The 26,114-nt window shown below is 35.6% G+C and overlaps 2 protein-coding genes across 2 annotated transcripts in view; one reads left to right on the top strand and one right to left on the bottom strand.

The window, feature by feature from the left end:
• LOC136036910 (26S proteasome non-ATPase regulatory subunit 1-like) overlaps positions 1-11,032 on the bottom strand; it is a 59,790-nt gene extending 48,758 nt beyond the window's left edge. Inside the window, exon 1 of the mRNA XM_065719290.1 lies at positions 10,920-11,032. Coding sequence (XP_065575362.1) covers positions 10,920-10,938 — 19 coding nt within the window. The 5' untranslated portion in view covers positions 10,939-11,032. The remainder of the gene's footprint in view (positions 1-10,919) is intronic.
• Positions 11,033-15,087: 4,055 nt separating this feature from the next.
• Positions 15,088-26,114, top strand: part of LOC136036930 (kelch-like protein diablo) — a 63,375-nt gene continuing 52,348 nt past the window's right edge. The window contains exons 1-2 of the mRNA XM_065719316.1: positions 15,088-15,448; positions 24,741-24,920. Coding sequence (XP_065575388.1) covers positions 15,324-15,448; positions 24,741-24,920 — 305 coding nt within the window. The 5' untranslated portion in view covers positions 15,088-15,323. The remainder of the gene's footprint in view (positions 15,449-24,740; positions 24,921-26,114) is intronic.

The following is a 26,114-nucleotide window of genomic DNA, read 5'->3' as shown; positions in this document are numbered from 1 at the left end:
AAATAAATGAAATCAATAATATAAATTTTCATCAATTGATTTCTTCATTTCTTCTTATTCATTCTTTTCTCATGTATCTTGGTTTTAAACTTGGTCACCCCATTACAGTACCGTGTTTTTTAAGTAAGTTGCTTGAACATTTGTTACTACCAGAAATTGAGTCGAATTGTGATTTTATGCCTTTTCAATTTGGTTTTTGGAAAAGTTTTGGTTGCTCCCATGCCCATCATGTTTTAAGCTGACTCATGAAAGATGCTGTAAAAACTAAAATGTCTTTATACTGTCTTACTGTTGATATTTCTGGAGCTTTCAACAATATTGTGCACTCTCAGGCTCTATTTTCCCTTGTGTCTTCAGGTGTTAATCCTTCTGTACTAAGTTTATTGTCTTCTTGGTATTTTAAGTCTAAAATTCAAGTTACCTGGAATGGCCAAATATATGACTCAGTAAAAATTAATAAGGGAGTTTGGCAAGGTGCCATATTGTCTTGTAGTATATTTAAATCCATGCTTGCATCATGCCTGTGTCCCCTTAGAAGTTCTGTTTTTTATATGGTAGTATTGGTTTGTCTTCTATTGCATATGCAGACGACGTTCTTCTTGTTGCCAGAACTTGCTGTGGATTGCTTTCTAATTTTACTATATTAACCAATGAACTATCTAAGATTGGACTGTCAGTTAATGCATCTAAATGCGAGTTTATTTGTTTTAATAACCCTTATGTGGTTGCTCTATTTGTTGATGGGACTGCAGTTCTACCATGCTCTTTTTTAGTTAGTTGGCTTGGTCTGTGTTTTGGCCCAACACTTTCCACTGCCTGTTCATCCCTAGTCAATCAAGCCTACACATTGAAAAACCTACACATTGCTTACAGAAAAAAATCCAAACAAAAGCCATTCCACAATGGTTTGTGCATGATTTATAATGCTTATTGCACCCCTGTGCTTTTGTTTTTATCAGGCATGGCTCATCTGTTTTTTAAGAAAGATTGATATACTCTATGTGTGGCTTATTTCAGTTATTGTATAATGCTTGTAGCATAAGTGAAGTGAGTACAATTATCACTAGAATCCAATCAAACTCAAGTGGCGTAGACGGGATTTCTCTTAAGATTGCTAAATCAGTTAAATCAGTTTTAACACCAGTTGTATGTAATTTGATTAATAAGTCTATGGAAAAAGGAATTTTCCCGGAAGTTTTGAAGGTGGCTAAAATAATACCTTTGCACAAAGGAGGTAAAAGAGACGACCTTCAAACAAAAGACCCATTTCTATCCTCCCTTTTTTTTCAAAAATATATGAAAAGGTGATAGGATCCAGGCTAACTGATTACGTTGAAAATAATACAATTCTTATAAATACTCAATTTGGTTTTAGAAAAAAAATGTCCACAGAAATGGCAACCATCAAACTTGTTGACTGGGTAAATACGTCATTTGAAGCGGGTCTGATTCTGGCTGCTTTATTCCTGGATTTGAAAAAGGCTTTTGATATGATTGACCATAAACAGTTATTACTTGAGCTGGAAAAAATCGGTGTTACCAGAAAGAGTTTGTCTTGGTTTGAATCTTATTTAAGTGACCCAAAGCAGATTGTGGTGAATGGGTGTTTTACTTCTGAAGCTAGTACAATAACTTGCGGAGTACCCCAGGGCTCTATACTAGGTCCTCTTTTATTTTTAATATTTATTGATTGGATTAAGTATTATTTGTCAGAGGCTGGTATAATCCTTTTTGCAGACGATACTCTTTTACTTGTAGCTGCTCCATCAGTTGATCTACTTTTAGATAAAATGATAAAGGCAATGACCCAGTTTATTGAGTGGGCAGATTTCAATCTTTTGACATTAAATTATAATAAAACTAACTACATTCTATTTTCTCGGATATCTAGTATTGAAACTAATTTAGAATTAATAATAAACGGAAATCAAATAAAAAGAGTAAAGGTAACAAAGTATTTAGGTTTTATGATTGATGAAAATCTATCATGGAAAACACATTCAAATATTATAGCTTCAAAGTTGTCCAGATCTCTGGGTGTGCTTCACCGAGTTAAAAATCTAGCATCCTATAAAATTCTTTGGTTACTTTATTTTGCTATTTTTTACCCGTATATTTGCTATGGTTGCTCTTTATGGGCTAGTAATTTTGTATCATGTTATAAAAAAATCCAAAAAATCCAAAATAAAGCCGTTAAACTTTTATCACCTAAAACTTTATTTACTCATAATATTAATGAACTTTATACTGAGAATCAACTTTTTGATATTTCAAAAACAAGAGACTACCAAGTTAGTATTTTCACATATAAATTTATTAATAATATACTTCCCTCTTCTTTCGAAAATTTTTCTCCATTAATTGTGATCTTCATAGCCACAATACATGAGGGGCATCAAATCTGGTACACCCATTTAGAAATACAGCTAGAGCTTCTTTCGTGATTAGAAATTTTGCCCCCTCTGTATGGGATATTATTCCAATTGAAATAAGAAATTCGAGTCATTTGGCTTCCTTCAAAGCTGTTGTTAAGAGATTCTTCCTTGCAAAAGAATAGTACGGTAATGATGCAAAAGTATAGTAATAATGCGTGAGTGTCATAAGTAGAATCTTTGTATGTAGCAATATGTAGAGTAGAGATGACTGCCACCTGCTGCCAACAAGCCCAAAGGGGCTTTCTTAGCAGGTACAGCAAAATGTTTTGTATACATGTTTTTGAAATAAATTAATCTAATCTGTAAAATCCTCCTCTGGATTCCTAGATGGCACCAAAACAAAAATCTAATTGCTCAACTTGGTTTAATTGATGTGTCTTCTCAGATTTGGTCTTCCAGTGATGATTTATGTAAAAAAGACTATCAACTTTATTCATGTTTATGACCCTCTGCAGCCTTTTTTCCATATTGATACTGGTTAATTAGTCCATGTTTTCTTTTGTTAGTTTGAATTTTTTTCTTTGCTGTTTATTGTTTCTGTTTATTTATGATACTCTGTACTTTGTGTTTTTTTATACTTTCACAGGTAATAAAGTTCATTCATTCATTCATAGCTTCTGGGAGGGATGCAAAGGGGAGCTACAAAGGCATTAACAAAGATGAGAGACAAGCCTTATGATGAGTGTTTGAAGGAGCTAAAATTATAGACACTGGTTTAACAACAACAAAGAGCTGATCTGCTTATGGCCTATAAGCTTATTTCACAAGAAGCCACTCAACTCATTTGTCACTTCCCAAAACCTTGGTACTGACAGGAGAGGACATTCAAAGAAGCTGTAAAAACCACCTGTCAAAACTCAACATTAACAACAATCCCAGCCCCTAATGATGAAGCTTTCAAATGACTATTAGATGTCAAATTGAAGTGTTACTGGAAGTACTGGTGGGATATATTTTATGTTTAATCATTCATATCATCAAGTATGAACTAATTCACAGATCAAGATGAATCTTTACTTGCTCTAAAGTGCAAATTAAGGTAAATGATTAGTTAAGATAATAGAAATCTTCATTTAATAGGTGACTTAAATATAAACTGTTTTCCTGTTCCTTCAACAAAATTTTATCAATAAATGACACCTGACCATGTTGTTACTTTCTAGATTTTCTTCTGTTTACATCTAATAAACAGTTATATAAAATGGTTTATATTTGAGTTGCCTATTAAATGAGGATCTGAATTTGTTATAAATATATATCTTTTGATCATATTAATCTTGAACAATTTATTTCTAAAGTATGTTCAATAACTTTTCAATACCTTTACTAGTATTGAGAACTTCGTTAAAATTCCAGTTTAATTACCATTTGCTATCTTGGAAAGGGGTTAGGTTAGGATAATGAAACTTTTGGGGATGAGTCAATAGACTAAATGATGTCCTGGTATGGTATTTTCAAGTAGCCTACTTCCCTCAACTCTTTCTCTCTCTAGAGGGAAGTGAACTTTAAAAATCTGTGTTATGAAAGTGAAACCTTGCAAAACAGATCTTCTGCTTAAAGAAAATTGTTTTCAACTTTACAACTTTGCTTAATCCCAATTTCTTCCTAAATTTAGAAAAAACAAATCGAATTTTATTCAAATAGCAGGAATTGTATCTTCAGAACTAGGCCTAAAACCAACGAAAAAGAAACTGATAACTGAAAACTAAGGTAAAATATTATTTGGTTAAAATTTAAATAGATGTGCTTAAACCAGTCAAGTAGGCAAATTTCTAAGACATCAAAAACAGAAGAGGATTAACAGGGAAGCAAGGCAATGCCTACCCAGAGTATATAGGCCTATTTGACCCTGGATTCATTACTGAGAGTTTTATTTCCCTAACCTTACCCCCTTCCAAGATAGCAAAAAGTAGCTAAACAAGACTTTACCATAGCTTCTTTGAGTTGTTATAAAAGCATGATAGATTTGGGGCACATTCAAGAGCTCAAGATGTAATAAGCACCAGAAACAATTATCAAACCATGAAAGAGCATAAAAAGGGCACCAAATGACATATTCATTTTCATCCTGTAAATATTATATGGTAAACATAATAATAAAAAATTATTAGGGCTCTGAAATCCCCTAAATTAAAATTTGGTAAAATTCTAGTTAATTGAATTTTGAATATCTCAGAAAGGGGTAAGGTTAGGAAAATTAAACTTTCAGGGATGAGTCTAAAGGCTAAAGTATGTCCCAGGAAGGTACTTTGAAGTACCCACCTCTACTCCTTCTCCCTCTAGAGGGCCCTGATCCTTGGTGACCTTTAAGAATATTTGCATTGTAAAAGTGAAATCTTGCAGAATAGATCTTCTGCTTGAATGAAGTACAATAAAATTGTTTTCAGCTTCACAAGTTTGCTCAATCCCAATTTATAAGGTTCTAAAGATATGCAAATACATTTCCTAAATTTTGGAAAAAAACATTGATATGGCTCAGAATTTGGTAAAATTCTAGTTAATTGACTTCTTGCTATCTCAGAAAGGGTTTAGGTTAGGAAAATGAAACTTTCAGGGATGAATCTACAGACTAAAGTATGTCCAGGGAAGGTATCTTGATGCAACTACCTCTACTCCTTCTCTCTCTAAAGGGCCCTGACCTTTGATGACCTTTAAAAATATGTGATATAAAAGTGAAACCTTGCAAAATAGATCTTCTGCTTAATTGAAGTACAACAAAATTGTTTTCAGCTTCATAACTTTGCTCTATTCCATTTTATAAGGTTTTATAGATATGTAAATACATTTCCAAAATTTTGAAAAAAAAACATAAATATGGCTCAAGATTCTACTCAAATAACAGGAATTGCATTTTCAGAACTAAAGGTAGAGAAGAAGCAACTAGTAACTGAAAATTCAGGTAAAATGTTGTTTTGTCAAAATTTCAATAGGTATAGACCTGTCATGTAGGCAAGTTTCAGGGCCCTCTAGAGGGAGAAGGAGTAGAGTTGGGTACTTTAAAATACCTTCCTTGGACATACTTTAACATATAGACCCATCCCTGAAAGTTTCACTTTCCTAACCTAAACCCTTTCCAAGATAGCAAGAAGTCAATTAACTAGAATTTTCCCACTTGGTAAAATTCTAGTTGATTGACATTCTAATTCTGAGCCATATTAATGTTTTTTTGTTTTTTTTTATTTAGAAAATGTATTTGCATATCTTTAAAATTTTATAAAATGGAATTGAGCAAAGTTATTACCTTAAATTACCTTAAATCGCATTTGCCAGCGAGATAAGGTGGTAGATCCTCCTGTAGTTCTTGCTGGTGGTGAGTGATGTAATTATGTTGGCTTAGCTTCCCAGTCCAGCCTCCACTCGGCCCTCTCCCAGTCCCTGTCGACTCCAGCCTTGAAGGAGTGGGGAGTCTCAGCTTGGATGGTAGACTTGGATAGGCTATTCCAGAGGGGGACCACCCGAATGGAAAAGAAACCACGTCGTTCCCTTCTCCGACATCCAGGCAGGTGAAGCTTAAGACTGTGGCCTCTTGAATTGTTAGCCAAAGAGGGGGTGAAGATCTGGTTCAGGTGACTGGATTTGAAAATTTTGTGTGCCATGATCACATCTCCTCTATATCTTCGATAGGTGAGGGTTGGAAGTCTCAGAGATCCTAGGCGATCCTGGTAAGGGACATTATTTAAGCCACGGACCAGTTTGGTTGCCCTCCTTTGGACACTTTCAAGGGCTCTTGTGTCCATTTTATTTTGGGGAAAGGCCAATGTCAAGCCAAACTCAAGGTGGGGACAGACAAGGGATTTATAAAGTTTTATAACCACACATGACTTTCTGGTTACAAAAGAACGCTTAATGAGTCCGAGAGCTCGATTAGCTTTTGCAACCTGAGCCTGAGTGTGGCTGTGGAATTTTAAATCTTTGTCCACAATGACGCCTAAGTCTCTTTCCTCGGCAACTGCCTCCAACTGATCACACCCTATATGGTAGGGATGGTGGGGGTTATTGTGCCCTAAGTGCAGTACCTTGCATTTTGTTGCATTGAATTGTAGGGCCCAAGTTGATGACCAAGAGGATAGCCTGTCAAGGTCCAGCTGAATGCAGGCTCTTTCTTCTTCAGTTTCAGCAGGCCCAATGAGCTTACAGTCGTCAGCATATAATGTTAGAGGGTTGCATAGATAAGTTGTACAGTCGTTAATATATATGCTGAACAACGTTGGCCCAAGGATGGTTCCCTGTGGGACGCCGCTTATAACTGCGGAAGTGGAGGAGAAAGCTGGATCGCCATTATCAGTGTAGATCATGACACGTTGAGATCTGCCAGTTAGGAATGCTCCAATCCAATCAATCACATCCTCATGCACCTGATAAGCTTTAAGCTTCAGCAACAGGTATGAATGTTCAACTTTGTCAAAGGCTTTGGCTTGGTCAAGTAAGATAATGTCTACCGGTTTACCCATATCCAAAATTTTAGTTGCATGATCATATGACTGAATAAAGTTGGTGTTGATTGACCTGCCCCTGCGAAATCCATGTTGTCTATCGCTAATAAGTGTATTTTCTTCTAAATAATTTATAAGAGCATGGTTAATGATACCTTCCATGATCTTGCAAATGGCTGAGGTTAGGCTTATTGGTCGATAATTTCCTGGGTCATCCTTGTCACCTTTCTTAAAAATTGGTATAATATTTGCTGTTCTCCAATCATTTGGTACTGACTTTTTGGCCAGGGACATGTTGAATATTCTGGAAAGGGGGAGGGAAATGTGAGCAGCAGATTCTATCAAAAGCCGAGGGTGGAGATTATCAGGTCCAGCAGCTTTGTTGGAGTTTAAACTTCTTAGTATTTTAAATACATCTTCTTGAGTAATGATTACAGGGGACATTGGGTTATGTACTGTTACAGGAGGTATGGTTGGGAGTGTAATGTCAGGTGGCCTAGAGGTGAAGTTTGTGCAAAAGCTGGCGTTCATGCAATCAGCGATTTCTTTCGGGTCAGTAGTACTGGAGCCATCTGATTTTTTTAGCCTGTTGGTGCGTCGACGGGAAGGGTTGTTAGCTGTAACATAGCGCCAGAACTTTTTTGGGTTTTTCTTTGACTCATTTGCAATAGATTCTTCATGGTCTTGGATAACTTTTCTTGTCATGTTTCTCAGCTTGTTTTGGAGCATGGCGAATTTGTTATGATGGTTGTCACACTTGCATTTTAGGTATTTATTCCATGCTCTATTTTTCTTTCTGATAATTTTCTTAATATTCCTGGGAAGGTATGGAAGAGTCTTTGGTTTATCTGACCAATAAACCTTTGTATGCTTCCTACATGCACCTAGTAAAGTAGACTTAAAACGATTCCAACTAGATTCAATGTCCGTCTCATCTGATAATCCCTCATCCCAATTTATATTAGCTAGTTCTTCACGGATTAAAGCATAATTGGTAAAAGTTCTCTTAAGTTTATCATCACGACTATGGTTAATATTAATGTCATTCATTATACATATGTGGTCACTTGCACCAATAGCTGGGAGGTAACAAGTGGAAGTAATCCTCTCAGGGTCATTTGTAATAAGGAGGTCAAGTAATGATGGTTGTTGTGAATGTCTAAATCTAGTGGGTTGCATTATTATCTGAGTTAGGAAGTTGTCAGCAAGGGTTTGGGTGGTTGTGTAGGAGGGGTTATTAGGGGGTGAGTACCCAATACCATCAAACCAACGAACTTCTGGCATATTAAAATCACCATAAAGCACAAGTGATGAATTTAGATTACATGAGATCTGTATTACGTTAGAAACTGCTTGGTGAGATACTAGTTGGTTTGGAGCTGATGGGCTACGGTAAAGCACACCAATATTCACAATTTCAAATCCAATTAGAAGTCTAACTAATACATGTTCCACCCAAGTATTAGTAGGTTGAGAAATAGAAAAATCAATTTTATCTACCTTAATTCCAAGCCTAGTGTAGATAGCCACTCCTCTACGACACAGGTTACTATCTAGGTTGCTCAGGAGTAAGTATCCATGGATTTGAATATGTGTGTCATCCAATTTGGTCAAAGAGTTCTTAGGACACGCCTCACAAACACAGAAAACATCTACATCCTTTTCATAAAGTAACACTTTTAGTTCTGAGAGTTTTGGCACTAAAGAATCAATGTTTGTATATAATATTCTTAGTTGTGTCCGTTTTCTTTGGCCGACTGGGCTGTTGCTAGTTCCGGCTTTTGAACTCTGATATGGATTTTCGTCGCCCAAACAAGCGGTGACGTAGTTAGTCTCAGATGAATCAGATGCAGCACTTGATGGAGAGACAGAGCTCAAAACCGAAGCCGCGGAAACAAAGGTTGAACTTATAGAAGTCTTTCTGGCTAGGCTTGATGCATTATTTACACTATTTACAAGGGATATGGGTAAGTCTAGTGAACCATCGAGCAAGGGGGGAAGGACTCCCTCCCCCCAGGGGATCACGTTTTTTGACACGATGGCGCCATCACGGATGACAAGGTTTTTTTCACCGGCTGCTGCACGCCTCTTTATCTCTTCAATTAGTTCTTTCCTTCTCTGGCGGTCTTCATTGGATGCATCAGCAAAGAATGAGATACTCCCCCTCCTCTCTCTTGAGGCCTTCAATATATCCATTTTTATTTTGTAATCATTTATAGAAAAAAGGATTGGGTTGGGTCTGTCTATGGTACTTGCATTTTTACCATTAGGTAGACATTTCAAGTTAGTAATAGCCCCGACATTAATTGAGTATTCATCTTTTAAGTAAGTTGAGATGAACTGAGCATCGTTGGTTTGCAGAGGAACGCCATAGGCAATCAGATTAAGTCGTCTTCTGTTTCTGTCTTGCTCTTGTCTCACTATTTTGCGGATGTCTGTTTCAAGACGGGTCCACAAGTTTCTGCACATCATCTATGGAAACCTTTGATTATATAGCCGTCTCAAGCGTTTCCACCTGAGCCCTCACAGTATCCAAAGAAGTCAGCATATCAGATCTGAAACCAGCAAACATGTCATGCATTTCACTACAATGGGATTCGAGAGTGCTTTTCACTATATTTGGAACATCAGGCTTACTGGAACCTGTTTTACATAATGGGCATGTCCAAATACTTCCAAGTCTTTCATTCATTTTGCAGAAAATGTTGTATTCGGCTGTACTCATTCCTAGACATGTTGCACAGAGCCATTTATCACATTCATCACACTGAATGGCTGGCGAGGACTCACTCAGAACACAGCCAGAGACAGCACACTTATCAACTCCTTTTTCAGGTGTTGCGGGTTTTAGGCGTTTTGAGCTATTGGACACCATAATTTCAGAATGAGCGGCAACGCTGGGTGGAAAAATTCAACACTGATAACGCTTAATGAAGAACGGGAAGATGTGCAATTCCCTGGAGAATTGAAATTAAAATAAATTGCCCAAAAGTCTAAATATATCAATCACAGCACTGAGGTAGGTCCCTTAAATCAACACCTAGGGTAACACAAGACCAGAGAAAATGCAAAAAACAAAGAAAAACAGTTTTATCTCACAGTTTAATACATATATATCCAGGGTTCAAAATTATGCAACCACATGGTATTGTTATTGTGCTTCAATTTCGTTGTACTTCAATTAAGCAGAAGGTCTATTTCACTTTTATAACACACATATTTTTAAAGGTCAGAGCCTCTAGAGAGAGAAGGAGTAGAGGTAGTTGCATCAAGATACCTTCCCAGGACATACTTTAGTCTGTAGATTCATCCCTGAAAGTTTCATTTTCCTAACCTAAACCCTTTCTGAGATAGCAAGAAGTCAATTAATTAGAATTTTACCCAGAATTCTACTCAAATAACAGGAATTGCATTTTTAGAACTAAAGGCAGAGAAAAGGCAACCGGTAACTGAAAATTAAGGTAAATGTCTACCTAAGTAAAACAGTTCAAAATAGGGATGATACCTTTTTATTGACAGTGAAATATAAAATTATTTTAACTAGATATTTCAAACACATATACAGTGTTCATCATCAGCAGTAAAACTCATCCCTGAAAGTTTCATTTTCCTAACCTAACCCCTTTCCAAGATAGTCAAAAGTCAATCAACTAGAATTTTACCTAAAAGGTAAATTTACCAAAGTAATACATTTATGTGGATTTTGGGTTATGTATTCAATCAAAAGGTGGGTGGAGCTAAGCCAAAGTGAAGTGCTTACAGAAATGATATAGGCTAAATATTCTACAATTTTTAAAGATGTTTTTAGAATTGTATAGTTTCCTTCTCAGGAGCAATTACACAGTAGTACCAAGAGCCTCTACCCTATGGTGTTACCTTTCCCTCTTACCAATAACATAACTGAAAAAGGAACTAGAAAAAAATCCTACTCCCAAGCCCTAGTCAGGTTTGAATAAGAGCCAAAAATGGTTCCAGCATAGAGTCACTATATGATTTCAAATGGTTCATATTAGCCTAGGTGAAATATCTACTAAACAAATTTTGATTTTACCTGCTGATGTAAGCTTCATATTTAAGTTTTATACTTGACTTATTACAAAAGTCTATTTCACTTCTTGCTGAATAATATAATCTTTAATATTTCTTCCTAAAATGCATATTCGGGCCTCATGATTAGGGAGCGTCTTTATTTGGTAAATTCGACCGATTTGCGAAACTTCCAATTCCATTGTTAACGAAAATTCTACGGAAATTGAGTTTGTAGAATGGCTTAATTAGAATAACTAGCTCCTTCGAAAATACTAAAAAAATTTAGCAAAAAGAGCGAGGTATTGATTAGGGGACGGACCCTCTCATGTACTGAATAATTTCTGTTTGTTTTAAGTTTTAATGTTGTTCCTTTCTTTCAGTCGAAAAAACATGTTTTTCTATTTAATTTCTGACTGTTTTTTAAATGATGCTGGGAAATCTGGCACCCCCTTCATAGAAACGCTCCTCCCCCCGTGTGAACTTCCTCCATGGAAGGGTCCTCCCACATAACCCCATTTCTTAGACCCCCCGACAAAAAAATCTCAACAAATTACCAATACTACGTGTAAACAATAGAAGTTCATAACTTGCAATTCTTTCTTCGGGGACTGTGGGGGATGAAGTCATCCTCCAAGACATATTTATTAGTTTTTTTGACTATGCTGAATAAAATTGATATCAGGGAATTTTAATTCGAGCGACTTTTGGAAAAAATGAGCTTGTGAGGGGGCCTAGTTGCATTACAATTTTTGTCCACTTAAAAAGGGCACTCGAACTTTTAATTTCCGTCTGAATTTGCCCTCTTGCGATATTTTAGGATTACTGGGTTGAGCTTTCTTCTGGAAAAAAAAAACTTTTTTGTAGATAGGAGAATGAAACCTCTACAGTAGGATCTTCTGATCTGTTAAATCTGATGGTGTGATTTTCATTAAGATTATATAGCTTTAAGGGGGCGTTCCTCCTTTTTTAAAAAAGGCAAATAGTCTCAGGCTCGTTACTTCGGATGGGTAAAACTGAACCCGATGAAATTTATATATTTGAAATCAGCATAAAAATCTATTTCTTTCCATGTATCTTTCATGTAAGGCTTAGTAAAAAAAAAAAAAAAGAATGAGTTTGCAAGTAATCTCTGCTACTGAAAAAGACGCTGAGTGCATTTGGGCATCCCTTATCTGACCTTTCCGCCCCACAATGCGTACTCCAGTGTAAAAACAACTTATTTATTTAACCCTGAAAGAGTATTACATTTCGCATCTATTGTCACCTTCTGTTCTCTGCGTATAACTGCACATATCTTTTTTCATTTTTGAAAAGACTGATTTTTTTTGTTAAAAAAATCTCGGGTAAGTAGGCATAACTGCACATATCTTTTTTCATTTTTGAAAAGACTGATTTTTTTGTTAAAAAAATCTCGGGTAAGTAGGAATCCTACTTACCCCTGACGTCACTTATGTGTTCTGAAACGCTAAAGATATACAATCAAACTTGTCAGATAAGGAATTCTGGAATGCTCAAACGTACTATGTAGGTTATGTTCTTTTACTTGTCTGACTATCCGAATAAAACCAAGCGTTTTATGAGATGCACGTGACGTCAGAAGTTGGTCGGATTACCCCCTGGAACGCTCAGGATTACTTGTCTGTGGGCTTACGACCAGATTTATTTGCTCAATTATTTTTCAGTTAAGGTTCCCTTGTCATAAAATTTTATTTGGGGTATCTTTGCCACCTGAAGCAGATCATCCTGATGCAGGTCGGTCTGCGAAAGTTCAAGTGTACCCTTCGTTATCGCCCCACACCTTGTTCTAAATTTATTTCTATCTGATTAATCTTCTGAAAGTTATTTACTTTTCCTTATGAAACTTTCTATCTCATCTCTATGTTTTCTAAAGTAGGCCTACCTTAACTACACCAGTCTTTTCTTACAGTATTAGTAAGTTCATGTTTCACCTTCATACTAGTCCGTATACATACATATATTTGATTAGGCTTTGTCTAGCCTTTGGAGAGGTAAGCGCAAGAAATTACGCTTAGACAAGGTTAAAATAAGATATATTGTAAGAGAAGAAACTAGGGTAAAGCTGGGGCACTTTATTTTGCCCACCTACAAATAAGGTGAACATACGACATGATAATTAATTTAACTGGAAGTTAATTTTATCACAGATCCTCAAAGATTACACATTTTCTCTTCTTTTTCGTTGTTTAAAAGAGTCAGAAACAAGAATTATTACATCATTGTATGCAGAATAATTGTAGTTAGCCCATTTCATCGGCAGCTTCACTATAGAATACTGTGCAAATATTTAGTTCATCCTCAATTGTTATATTGGCACATTTGACGTGTAGTCACTGAAAGCATTTACTGGCAAAGGTTCAATCAGGCAAGGGCTCGCATATTTTTCTTGGATTGGCCTAGTCCGGGGGGATAACTCTTGTATGGGTATGGAAACGTGGATGACACTATAAGTTCTGTCCACACATGTTAAAATACTACATAAATCTGCATGATCAAATGAGCAGTTGCTATTTCTACAACTTTTCGATCTAAAATCACGGTATGCATGTGAAAATTTGCACTTCTTTTTCATTTTACAAAACCACTCAAAAAATCTACATAGCATATTGAATTTTCAAGGTCGCTGAGTAACCTGACCTGCATTCCAGCATCCAAATTTTGGTCACTTCATTAAATGTCGGCTGCGGGCTATAATGAGTTGAATCTGGCACTAAAACAAGGTTATTTGCATGGGATGAGTCGCTGTTTGAATTTTGGTTAGGACAATAACAGTTGCTAGGTGGTGGACCTTTTTCAACAGGGGCAGAAGGTAACGTTATTTTGTGACTACAAAGTTGGTCATTTAGTTGATTTATTGTTGCAGCACTTATGAGCGAGTCTTCAATCAGCCTTTTTATTTGAGTACTAAGGGAGCACTGGTTTTCGCGAAAAGAAATCAACTCATGCTTCATTTTAGCTCTGTGAGCTAAAATGTCAATTTAGATGGTCGGTAAAACTCCCTACAATCACATATTATAAATCACGGACCTGCAGCAAGTCCGTTGATTCAGACGCATTCAATACAATTTGTCAAATTGCCGAAGTTTTCTGAAGTTGTAACTTATCTTTTCTAGCGAAAACGAAAACACAACTTTTTTAGCACTTAAAGCCCCCATCTCCTTTATACTAATTAAGCTTGGGTCTCTTTCCCAGATATCAATGCGTATCATTGAGCCATCTTTATTCAATTTTCATCATTTCAGGATACTTAAATTCAAAAGGATTAGCAACTGCTAGGGACTGCAGCTGCTATTGTATACAATCGCAACTCCTTTGCAATTGTGCTTTCTTGTGGTTATCCCTATTTGCAACTGAACCTGCTAATACTTTCCATTGCAACAATGTCTGATTGCAACTTTTACTACTTGCAGCTGCAACTACTTACGACTTCCGCCATTCACGTCTCTGCCACCATTTGCAACTTAAATGATTTGAATCAAATTACATCAAGGTCAATCAAGGTCAAATTACAATTTGACCTTGGTTGTAATCACATGCAATTGTAACTGTTAATAATCGATTGAGACAGCAGCTGATTGTGACCGGGGCTCCAACGTCCCTCTCCTCAATACCTTGCTCTTTATGCTAAAGTTGTTTGGTACTTTTAAAAAGTCTTCCAATTGTTCTAAATAAATAAACACTCTGTTTCAGGAGTCGTTCTTAAAGGATTAGGACAAAATTCTAACCATTTGCTGAGGAGGGGCAACCCCCTTCATGTGAGTAACAATTTCTGTTCGTTTTAAGTTTTAATGTTGCTCCTTGCTTTCTGTTTAAAAAAACTTGTATTTTTAATTTTATTTCTGATCGTTCTAGAAACTAATTTTGTAAGAAAAGTTTCTGAAAAAGAAGATTTGTAAAGAACAGTAAAGGCCATATTAAACTTAAGATCAGAAAAAAACAGAAACCTGCAATAACTTAAACTAACTTTCCCACTTTCTCGTATCAGTTTTTTCAAACTAACGATAATACCACTTTGATAATTTAAGATATGATCTTCATCTCCACCATGGACCCTGGAATACGGTAGGAAAATCCCTATCGGGTTTTGAAAATTCCATCTGTCTTCATTGACTTACTCCTGAATGAGTGTAGGGAAACTACATAGTAAGGCAACATCTCATTTAGCCACAAGCCAGTTGCCCGAAGAAGAAGTCTAGGAATTCATCGCGAGAAAAGAAGAACAGTTCAAATATTGGGATAGCCTATATTGTCAACCCAGCCCAGAAAGAAGAGTTAGCTGATTTTCAGAACAGACGCCTCGATTCTCGACAGTTGATTGATTGTTTTTCTGTCTATTTAAAGTGACAAAATCTACAGGATTTTATAGCATTTCAGATGTTCAATACATTACCAATGTTTCCTCTTCCTAATGTCTTGTGACTCTTTCCTTATAACATTTCATAAGATTGGTTTTAAAGTACCAAAAGTGTGGGATGCAGTCAGTCTAAATTTAAAGTCCAATAGGAAGAAAAGGGAACCAAGCTTGAAAGGAAGGTAGATTAACTGTTTATGTCATTTGTTGGTAGGCTATATACATGATTTCACAACTGACATAGGGACAAGGCAAACATGCTACCACACCAGATATTTTTTTTTATGATCTTTCTAAGTAGGGTAGGCTAAAACCATCAATACTCAGACAGTGTCTGAGTGGAAAAACATTTTAATCAAAATGCTTCTTTCTGAATTGTGGGTAAGATATGCCTAATCTAGACATATTGTTCCTAAGTTTAGATAGCTTGGGTTGGGATAAATTTTCCAATTGACTCACTAGGTTAAAATTCTGCTTTAGCTAGCACACCTTTTGCTATCTTTAAAAGGTGTTAAGTTAGGAAAATTAAACTTTCAGGTATGGGTCTATGGACTAAATTATAGGTAAGACCTTGGAAAAGAGTTAGCCTAGGTTAAGAAAATAAAACTTTCAGAGATGGGTCTAAATACTAAAGTATATTCTGGGAAGGTTTTTTAAGAACCTACCTTAATTCCTTCTCCCTATAGAGGGCCCTGTCCAGTTTTGTAATTTATCAGAATTCTGGAGGTGGGGGCAAAGTTGGAGCCAATTTTCCCAAATCAATTGAAAATGACAATAAGAACTGAAACATATCCAGGTATTACCATAAAAGCCAAGATATACTAAAGAAAACTGACCTGTTTCTCTAGATAGGGTAAAATTCTAGTTAATTTAGTTCTTGCTATCTCAGAAAGGGTTTAGGTTAGGAAAATGAAACTTTTAGAGATGAATCTACAAACTGAAGTATGGGTAAAATTCTAGTTAATTGACTTCTTTCTATCTTGGAAAGGGTTTAGGTTAGGAAAATGAAACTTTCAGGGATGGGTCTACAGGCTAAAGTATATCCCAGGAAGGTATTTTAAATTACCCACCTTCACTCCTTCTCTCTGTAGAAGGCCCTGAAATTTGCTTTCATGACAGGTCTATACCTATTGAAATTTTGACAAAACAAAATTTTACCTTAATTTTCAGTTACCAGTTGCTTTTTCTCTGCCTTTAGTTCTGAAAATGCAATTCCTGTTATTTGAGAAGAATTCTGAGTCATATCAATTTTTTTTTTCAAAATTTAGGATATGTATTTGCATATCTTTAAAACCTTATAAAATGGAATTTAGCAAAGTTATGAAGCTGAAAACAATTTTGTTGTACTTCAATTAAGCAAAAGATCTATTTTGAAAGGTTCCACTTTTATAGCACACATATTTTTAAAGGTCATCAAAGGTTAAGGCCCTCTAGAGGGAGAAGGATTGGAGATAGTTGCTCCAGAATACCTTCCCAGGACATGCTTTAGTCTGTAGATTCATCCCTGAAAGTTTCATTTTCCTAACCTAAACCCTTTCTGAGATAGCAAGAAGTCAATTAACTAGAATTTTACCAAAGTATGTCCTGGGAAGGTATTTTGAAGCAACTACCTCCACTCCTTCTCCCTTTAGTGGCCCTGACCTTTGATGAGCTTTAAAAATATGTGTGTTATAAAAGTGAAACCTTGCAAAATAGATCTTCTGCTTAATTGAAGTACAACAAAATTGTTTTCAGCTTCATAACTTTGCTCAATCCCATTTTATAAGGTTTTAAAGATATACAAATACATCTCCTAAATTTTGAAAAAAAATGTTGATATGGCTCAAAATTCTGCTCAAATAACAGGAATTGGTATTTTCAGAACTAAAGGCAGAGAAAAAGCAACTAGTAACTGAAAATTAATGTAAAATGTTGTTTTGTAAAAATCTCAATAGGTATAGACCTGTCATGTAGGCAAGTTTCAGGGCCCTCTAGAGTGAGAAGGAGTAGAGGTGGGTACTTTAAATACCTTCCTTGGACATACTTTAGCCTGTAGACCCATCCCTGAAAGTTTCTTTTTCCTAACCTAAACGCTTTCTGAGATAGCAAGAAGTCAATTAACTAGAATTTTACCCTAGATAGCCCAAATGAATTTATTTGGAATCTTAGTTTTGACAAGATTTTTTTTTTTTTGCAACAACTAAATTTCTATTGAGGAAGCAAACTGATGTGTACAGAGGCAAACTTGGTTGGTTTTTTGCCTCCTGTCCCATATTAAATTACATTGTAGTCATGAACTTTTGTGATCTTTAAAAACTTGTCATATAAAACTGAAATCTTGCAAAATAGATCTTCTGCTTTAAATGAAGTACTACAAAACTGTTTTTTATCTTCACAGCTTTATTCAATTCCAATTCATAAGGTTTTAAAGGTAGGCTATGTAAATAGACCTACAATTCCTAGATTAAAAAAGACCATAGATATGGCTTAAAATTCTACTCAAATAACAGGTGTTATATTCTAAGAGCTAAATTCAGAGAAAAAGAAACTAATAAATGAAATTTAAGGCAAATTTTCATTTTGTCAAAATTTCAGTATTTGTCAAGTAGACAAATTTCTAACACTTAGAAATCAGAAAAGGGTTAACATAGAAGCTCAGCAATATTTTCCCAGAGTATGTTTGTGACCCTGGATTGATTACTGAAAGTTTGATTTTCCTAACCTAGCCCCTTTCCAAGATAGCATAAAGCAACTGAACTAGAATTTATCCCAAAAATTTGTTTCAAACTGAACTTTACCAACATCCCTCCCTTTCTACTGTACAAATATAGCCTATATTGTGAGTTGTAAATAGGCCATGTCTTTGCAATGGGTCTAGGCTATGTATATGCAAATCTCTATAAAGGTTTTTTTTTGTTGAAATTTTGAAAAATTAATTAGGCTAACAGTTTATCAAAAAATTGAAATTTTGTAACAAATAAGCTATGCAATTCAGGGTATATTTTAACACATTAGGGGTGGGTTAGGGTGCTCAGCCAACTAACTCACTTGGTCTAATGAGGTAGCTAAATAAAACAAACATACCTTTAGAATCAGAATTTCATCCTAAATCTGAATATAACATTCATTTATATCAGAAATTAATTTTACCCTCACCCCTCCCTAGTGAGCAAATACATTCCCTGTGTTATATAGCCTATATACAATACATTTTCCATTATTTTGGCTTACTGTTTAACAAATTTGAAGAAAAGAGTGGCTTATAATGAATCCAGTGCATATGATCTACTCAGAGCAGGTGTATCTATTTGAAAATTAGGCATACTGATACTCACTGGTCACTGGAAGCTACAGTATTAGTTTTGCCCTAATTTAATCCCCAAAATAATCAGAAAATTACTGTTACATTGTTGTGCAGCTGTTCTAGGCTACTAATCATCCACATTCCAGCTTTCCCATTACCTGCTTTAACTGTATGTACACATTGATAACTACCAGCCAGCCCTTTTAAGATTCTTTCAACTGACAAATAAACACTTTGATAGAATTCAGCTATTTGTGCAAGATTTGCACAAGTATTCACTTTCAGTAGCAGAAGTATTTGTCTACAAGGACAAAGGATAACAGGGACTTAAAAGTAAATTATCACATAGCAGCATTGAAACTCAATCTGTTTTTAGTCTGAACATGTTTTATAAACAGAAGCATGAGAGCTCAGTCATAAAGCAGGATAGTATGTAGTATATAGTAGGATAGTATGTAGTAGTACATAGAGGATAGTATTCTCTAAATGCATGCTCTGTTCTAATTGAATTTGATACCAATCTTTAGGATTACCAATATCTTTGTCTTGAAGCATTAAATATCAGGATTACATACTAGTTTTAATGAGAATATAGGACATAATTTTATTTACAAAGCAAGTGGAACACAGGGCTTTTTGGAGCCAATTTGGTCTACAATGAAATTTTAGTTTTACAGCATGATTTGTTGTGAAGAAGAAATGACATTTCATCCATGAACCAAAGTGAACATTCAAAGCTGCTTCAGTTAATGGCTTAACTATTTCATTAACAGAGGGGCCCTGCCACTTGATATCTAACTCAATGCAAAGAGTGACAGAACTAACATTATGGCCACAAGCACGTTTGTGCACAATATTGCCCATACTCTCAACAACAGATTTGCATGATGTGTTGCACCTACAGCACAATAAGGTATGAAGAAATTTGGGAATGCCATCAACAGTACTGGCTGCTCAAAAATAAGTAAAGCTATTGTAGTATACTAAGAGAGTGATGCTTAGAATCCACATTTATGCTAGAAATATGATCTAATATACTTCATGACAAATTTTCAAAACCCCTCTGAATTTGAGTGGTCAACCAAGTGGATCAGATTTTCTGATTGTTAATTCAACCTAGCTGATATCAAATATATTTCCCATAATGGCAGTCCATTTGTCAACCAGGTTATACCTATTTGTGGGCAACAAAAAAAAAGCATGAACTGAGATTGTTCAATAGATTGTCTTAAGAAGCTGCAGTTTCCAGAGAGTTGCAAAAACCACCTCTCTAGCCATTCTTGCAGATTCTCCCAATTTAGAAACCACATTGATATCAGTCACCAAATGCGTCCCTTGGGACATCAGGGGTTTCTGGTATAAAACTGCAGGAACCCCATGGTATATAAAATCTGTTGGTAAGGAAGACACTGCTCAACCAAAATCATCCAGATCGTGTCCTGATAGTCGTAACTTTATTTTGGCAAGGTCATCAATGTATTTATTCAGTATATTTGTAATTTTCTATGGTAAGAGCGCCATGGCCTGGAGTGAAAGAGAAGGAATAGATATAAGTTCATAAATATCAATAATGCCATCTAAACAAAGTACAAAATCAGCATGCAAGATCTTTTTGAGATTATCATCTTGATTGTCACTGAGTGAGGAAAATATCAAGGGTAGCTGTCCCTAAAAGTTTTGAAAACTTGTGCTGAGTGTGTAGCAAACATAGTGGAGGAAAAAAAAACAAAAAACAGTGGCTTCTTGAAACTGACACCTTGTGTCTTGGCAGGGGTTATCATTGCTTCAAAATTTTTTCCATGATCCATCTTTGTGTTACTGGTGAATATGAGGTCACAAATACCTGAAACCCACTGTGATGTGTTTTGGGTATATCCTTCATCCAATTCTACACAATGTGCTAGATCCCAGCTTATTTATACCAGTAAAAATTGCAGAGACCAATAAGCATCAAAAGATAAGTGGGCCCATGAAGTGTAAAATATTGTCTATCCATTGCACCACCTACAAGCTGCTGCTTGATACCTTCTACTGTCAGAGAGTGATGCTTCAAAGCTTCAAGCAGAGTGTGTGCAAAGTCTAATCTAGCATGCCCACTAATGACTGGCAAGTCCACAACAAAAGAATGAAGACGTCCAGAAAGAAAAGAAATAATGCCAGCAACATTGAGTGTTTGCCTATTAGGCATTGTCTTGTCAGCAATAATAGCAAAAAGTGGTGACTGTTTTGTAGTATTTAGATTACTGCTAAACCATCTTTGCAGTTAGTCAATAAGTTGAGTCAATGAGTTCAGCAAAAATTGGAGTAAGACTTGTGACAAACATGCAACTGGGGTTCATTTCACCTATACGAAGGCATTTCAAGCTATCAAGAGTTATATTGCCTTTGTATTGGAGCTTGAACCATGACTCACTTTAAGCTGTCAATAAGCATTCAGATCACAGAACCCATTCTATGGTTTCTACACATAAACTGATCTGCCTTGAACTTTTTGGTAGCATCCTCTAGTAGACTATGCTCAAGAGCTGATGATTCTAGATGCTGGACTATTTTTGTCTTGAGAATTTGGAACTCCCTTGATTTGAGTTTGTAGAGGTAGTTCCAGGTGAAAAATTGTAAAGTGATTGGAAAAAATTGATAGTGTTGGAGCAGGTTAAACACTGGGGTCCAAAGCTCTGTCTCTTGTTCAAAAATTAGAAACTTAAACTGCTTGTCTAAAAGAGTCTGAAGTCTTGTTGTTGTTTTGGCACTATGTGTCAATATTGCCAAAGCTTTGGAATTGTTATTACTACTAGATTTGATATTTTCCAATACAGAGCTTGATAATGATGTTCCTTTGTTCTGAAGCTTTTGTGGAAAAGCTTTTATAATACTTATAACAAACTCTAACTAGTCTGACTCTACAGTCACTACAGATTTGATGCCATCAGTTCTGGGTTGTTTCTGGGGATTGGCTGGCGAGGAGAGTGTAGGGGGGTTAGAGATAACTGTAAGATTTACATTGGTAGGCTCTGGGGTGCTTAAAGATCTACTGACTGTTCAGTTAATACGATTTTCTGGCTTTTCAATTGATTTATTTTCTGAATCAGGATGTAAGTGAATCACAGACAATGAGCACTCAACTGATGAACTGGGTGGTAGAGTTGAACTAGGTAGGTTACAAGAATAAGTGACCCACAGTGAACAAGGCATTTTGAAGCTGGATGCATGGCTTACTACAAGAAAAAAGAAGCAGTTAGTCAAATTGTAAATGGTTTAAATTGCAATTCAATGGTCTGTGAGAGAAATAAAACAAGACCTTTAATGGGAGGCAATACTTCAGATCAGCTTTGGTATTTATGGACAGACACCCCAGCAACATAAGAACCCTGGATTAAATTGGGTGAATTTCAGTAAATGGTTCAAGACTATTTTCTGGACTTAAGCTGAGTCCTCAGCACAGCAATTCAGAACAAAAGAACATTATAATATAAAATTAGTGCAGTCATAAACCCTACTGCTGAAATTTTCATTTACCAAATATTCCCTTTTTATATTTCACTTACCACAATACATATCTTTGAATTTGAATTGTCCTTTATCATCAGTAGCCTATCCAGTTGCTTTTTCAAGTTCAATTTACAAAAGTAATTTAATAGATTTCTTCTGGAGTTTGGCTGTATTTTAGAAGAGATACAGCACCTAGTAGAAAAAATAATATCAAAAACGAAAACAGACGTTTTTATTTTGCAATTGCTCCTTTTTTTTAGAGTCCTGGCACCTGTTGGGTTGAGTTACTTACAGTTGATTGCCACAAACTGTTTGATCAATCTTCAAACATAGATATCAGGTAGTAGAGTAAGAAATAAAGACCAAATGTTTATTAGAAACGAAGTCTAAATATCATATAAAACTTTACAAGAAGACAATCTTGAAATAATAATCAAATTTTACTTTCGGCTATAACATACAATTTTTTATGAATCATGTTCTGGGGTTGCTTCCATTTTAATCAACTATTCCCTGAATTTGAATATAGTCTATAGCCCAATTTTGTCTCATTAAGAAGGACAGAGGGGATGGGCTGCAATTTTTATGGTAAGAAGATTCTATTTAGGAAAAGTTTTGAATGGCAAATCCAATTCCACCCTCAATTTTTTTATTCTATTGTTTTTACCTCAGGACTAACCTTCATGCAGGGTTAATCATTGCCCAAGTATTAGAGGTTGTGGAAGTTGGCCTAGGCATATATATATATATATAAAACAAAAATTCCAATGCCTTAACTTGAGCAGAATACCTATTCTATAAAACTTCATACACTTACTTAACAATTTTTATAGACCATAAAAAGATCCTAGACTGCAGTTGAACCAATAATTAAGTATGGACACCCGCTAAAAATATTGCAGGGAGGAGTGCACCAGAGTAGCAATAATGAGGGAATGAGGAGAAGGGGAATACATTTGAAGATAAAAATAAATTCTCAAGGAAAAAAGAAAACTACTTAATATTTACATACCAAATGAAGCAAAATTCAACACATTTTTGAATGATGAATATTCCTGGCAAAGGGATCAATTCCTTTAATTGGTATTTACGTATTATAATACCAATACTCAAGAAGTGAAGTTAGGTTAAACCTAATGAAAAATGCCAAATCATGATGACAAATATATACTTTAGAAACAGATTTTGGCTATATATTTGCATATTAAGGGGGGGGCCTTAACCTAAACTAACCCCCTTTATGTACAAATATATAGCCCAAGTTGTATATTTCCAATGTATTCTGTCACCCACCACTCATTTTTCATAGAGTGTAAGCTAATTATTTCTTAATACAGACAGATAAAACCAGTTTGTTCTCGAGTTTTACACAGCCTAAACTTGAGTGTTGGTGGTATAATACATAAGTACCCTTTAATCTATCATGCATTCAATTATTATGTATTTAAGATTAATATATTATGCCCAAAATCTAGAGTAAAAGAAAATAATTTCAGAGTTTTATTTACCAATAAATACAAAATGGAAATACAATACTCTTATTCCCCCTTGAAAGGCTCCATGGCCAGGGATACAGGGGGGATACAAAAAATACAATATGAGCAACAACCAAAATAATAGAACAATAGCCAAATGATATACAAGATGAAAAAGATAACATACCTGTGGCCTGGGAATCACAGCAGAGAGGGCAACCATACACCATGAAAAAACACTCTGGGGACATCAACTCCTCAGAAAAAAAAAATGCTATTCTGTTTGAAAGTCTCAAACTAAATTCCAGCAAATAAGAGAAAAGGGTATCATCTTAAAGAGTCCATACATTTTCTAAGTAAAATGATGGTTATACTTTGAAAGAGCATAAGAAATAGGTCTTGAGTTGTATATTCATCTAATTTATAGCCAGATAATGAAAATATCTCCAAATTTTTTACAAAATCCTCTTCTCCTTCTCTGCATATGTACCATGCTTTCCCTTTTTCAATCGAACCCTCTTATATTTTGAGACCTTTGAAAATTAAACAGAATACCAAAAGAAAATAATATTTAAACTCACAGTCCAGCTGTCTAAAACAACCCTCTTTGTATCAATGCTGAGAATACACTGAACGTAAATGTGTTCAAATGAAATTCTTTGCCACAATGTCACAAGAGAAACTATGATGAAATGGTACAGTATTACAAAGATTATGCGCTTTTTTTAGGCGTTGTGAAGATCCCAAATCCTCCTTTAAAAAATTTCCTTTCCACTGCCTTCCAGTTGCTTAGTTCTTCAGCTTTGGTCATGACCAGAAGTTTTATTTACCATTCCTATCATGCCTCTGTCCTGTACAAGTCTATTGAGCTTTCAGGGATCATCAGACCAGTGATCATAGAATATTAGGAGGTTGTTCATTTTGATGAAAATTTGAAATCCTGACGTGCTTTTTTTTAACTAAAGAGGTCAGGTTATAGCCTCATACTAATTCATGCTAGTTAATTCCACAATGCAACTGTTTTGGTTCAAATTGAGCCAAAATCAATTGTGAAATAGCCAATTTCTTAATAAAAGAAGCCTTTAGGTTATATAAGTGTTTAGCTTTATGCAACTTGGACTTTGAGATCAAGACATGTTTTTAGCTTTGAAGCTTCAGCTCTTGTTAAGTTTTTAGGCCTATTGCTCTTTAAAATAAAAATTGTTAATTCTTTTCTTGCTCATTCAGTTGCTGTAGCCAAGGTTTTACATTTGAAGATATGGAAAGTCCCCCAGCTCCATCTGGTTTGGCCTATACTTCTGACAAACATCCAAGAAGCACATTGAGTGAAATAAATCTTTTGCGAAATAGCCGTGAACTTTGTGATGTTGTTATTAATGTTGGTACTAAGAAGATATTTGCTCACAGGTATGTGATGCTCCGTTTTTTGCTTGTTTTTTATTTTTCTATAGAAGAAAGTTTCATTAAAAGGTTGGACAGGGCTGAAATGTTTGATTGCTCAGTTTTAAAATAAAGTTGACTAAATACCCACCTCCCCCGTCCCAATAAGAAAATGGGAAATGAAACATCATTTCCGTTTTAAGGAAAAGAAGGCAACAATGCATTCAAAATAGGGCACCTTGGGGAACAAATAAAAATAAGGTTTTTTAAAACAATAGATTATTCAGTAAAAAAATAACTGGGCTCCTTGATAATGCCGAGTGCTAGGGCCCGAGTGAAGCTTGGAATCCTGGTATTATACTTCTATACATATAGGGCTATACATGGTTGTATATAAAATATAGCCCTAGGCTATATACTTGACATATGATAAAACAATATAAGTTTGACTATAAAACAAAAGAATGAAGAAAAACATTTAATGAAAATCAATCGAGTAGCGTTTCAGGCCGTGAATAAAACGGAAAGATCAAGCAAAAATTTCAGCAAAGGTCTCTGCCGAGCTGTCTTCAGTGCTAAATGGGGAAAAAGAAAGACAAAACTACCCTTTTGAAGTTAAATACAATAAAACAAAACAAAAATGAAGAAAAACACATTGTAAAAATTAATCGAGTGGGATTTCAGGCTGGGAATAAAACAAAAAGATCAAGCAGAAATTTCAGCAAAGACCTTTACCAAGCTGTCCAGAGGCGCCATTTGCGCCAAATCTTGGGGTGGGCATGAACTCCATCTTGGGCCCCGACTCACTTCGTGTCGCGTAAGAAAAAAAAGTGGGTTTTGGCAACACATTGATTACGTAAAAACGCATTTTCACCATCCGTGTGTTGCTTGGAAATGTACTCTAACCAAATGTGGAACTCAGCCACACTGACCTCTAAGATTAATTATAACGTCAAAGATCACAATCAACAAGGTTAAGTGATTCAACTGAAAGTGGAAAATTTACAAGGGTCGTCAGGTAATTACGCTCTTTGGTTAATAGGTGTGCAGTAATTTCAAATCAATTGGACAGAATGGATTATATTGGACGTAATGGATTATTATGGCCGGCAAAGGGCCCTTTGTGGTGGAAGCTTGGGTCCCCTGGAAAATCTGGGGTGGGCATTTGCCCCCCCCCCAAATGGCGCTTCTGAAGCTGTCCTCAAGAATAAGAGGGAAAAA

Source organism: Artemia franciscana, chromosome 16, assembly GCF_032884065.1.
Source record: "Artemia franciscana chromosome 16, ASM3288406v1, whole genome shotgun sequence".
NCBI lineage: Eukaryota > Metazoa > Arthropoda > Branchiopoda > Anostraca > Artemiidae > Artemia > Artemia franciscana.
The sequence above is the reverse complement of the archived record's forward strand: the minus strand, read 5'-3'. Positions and strand labels throughout refer to the sequence as shown.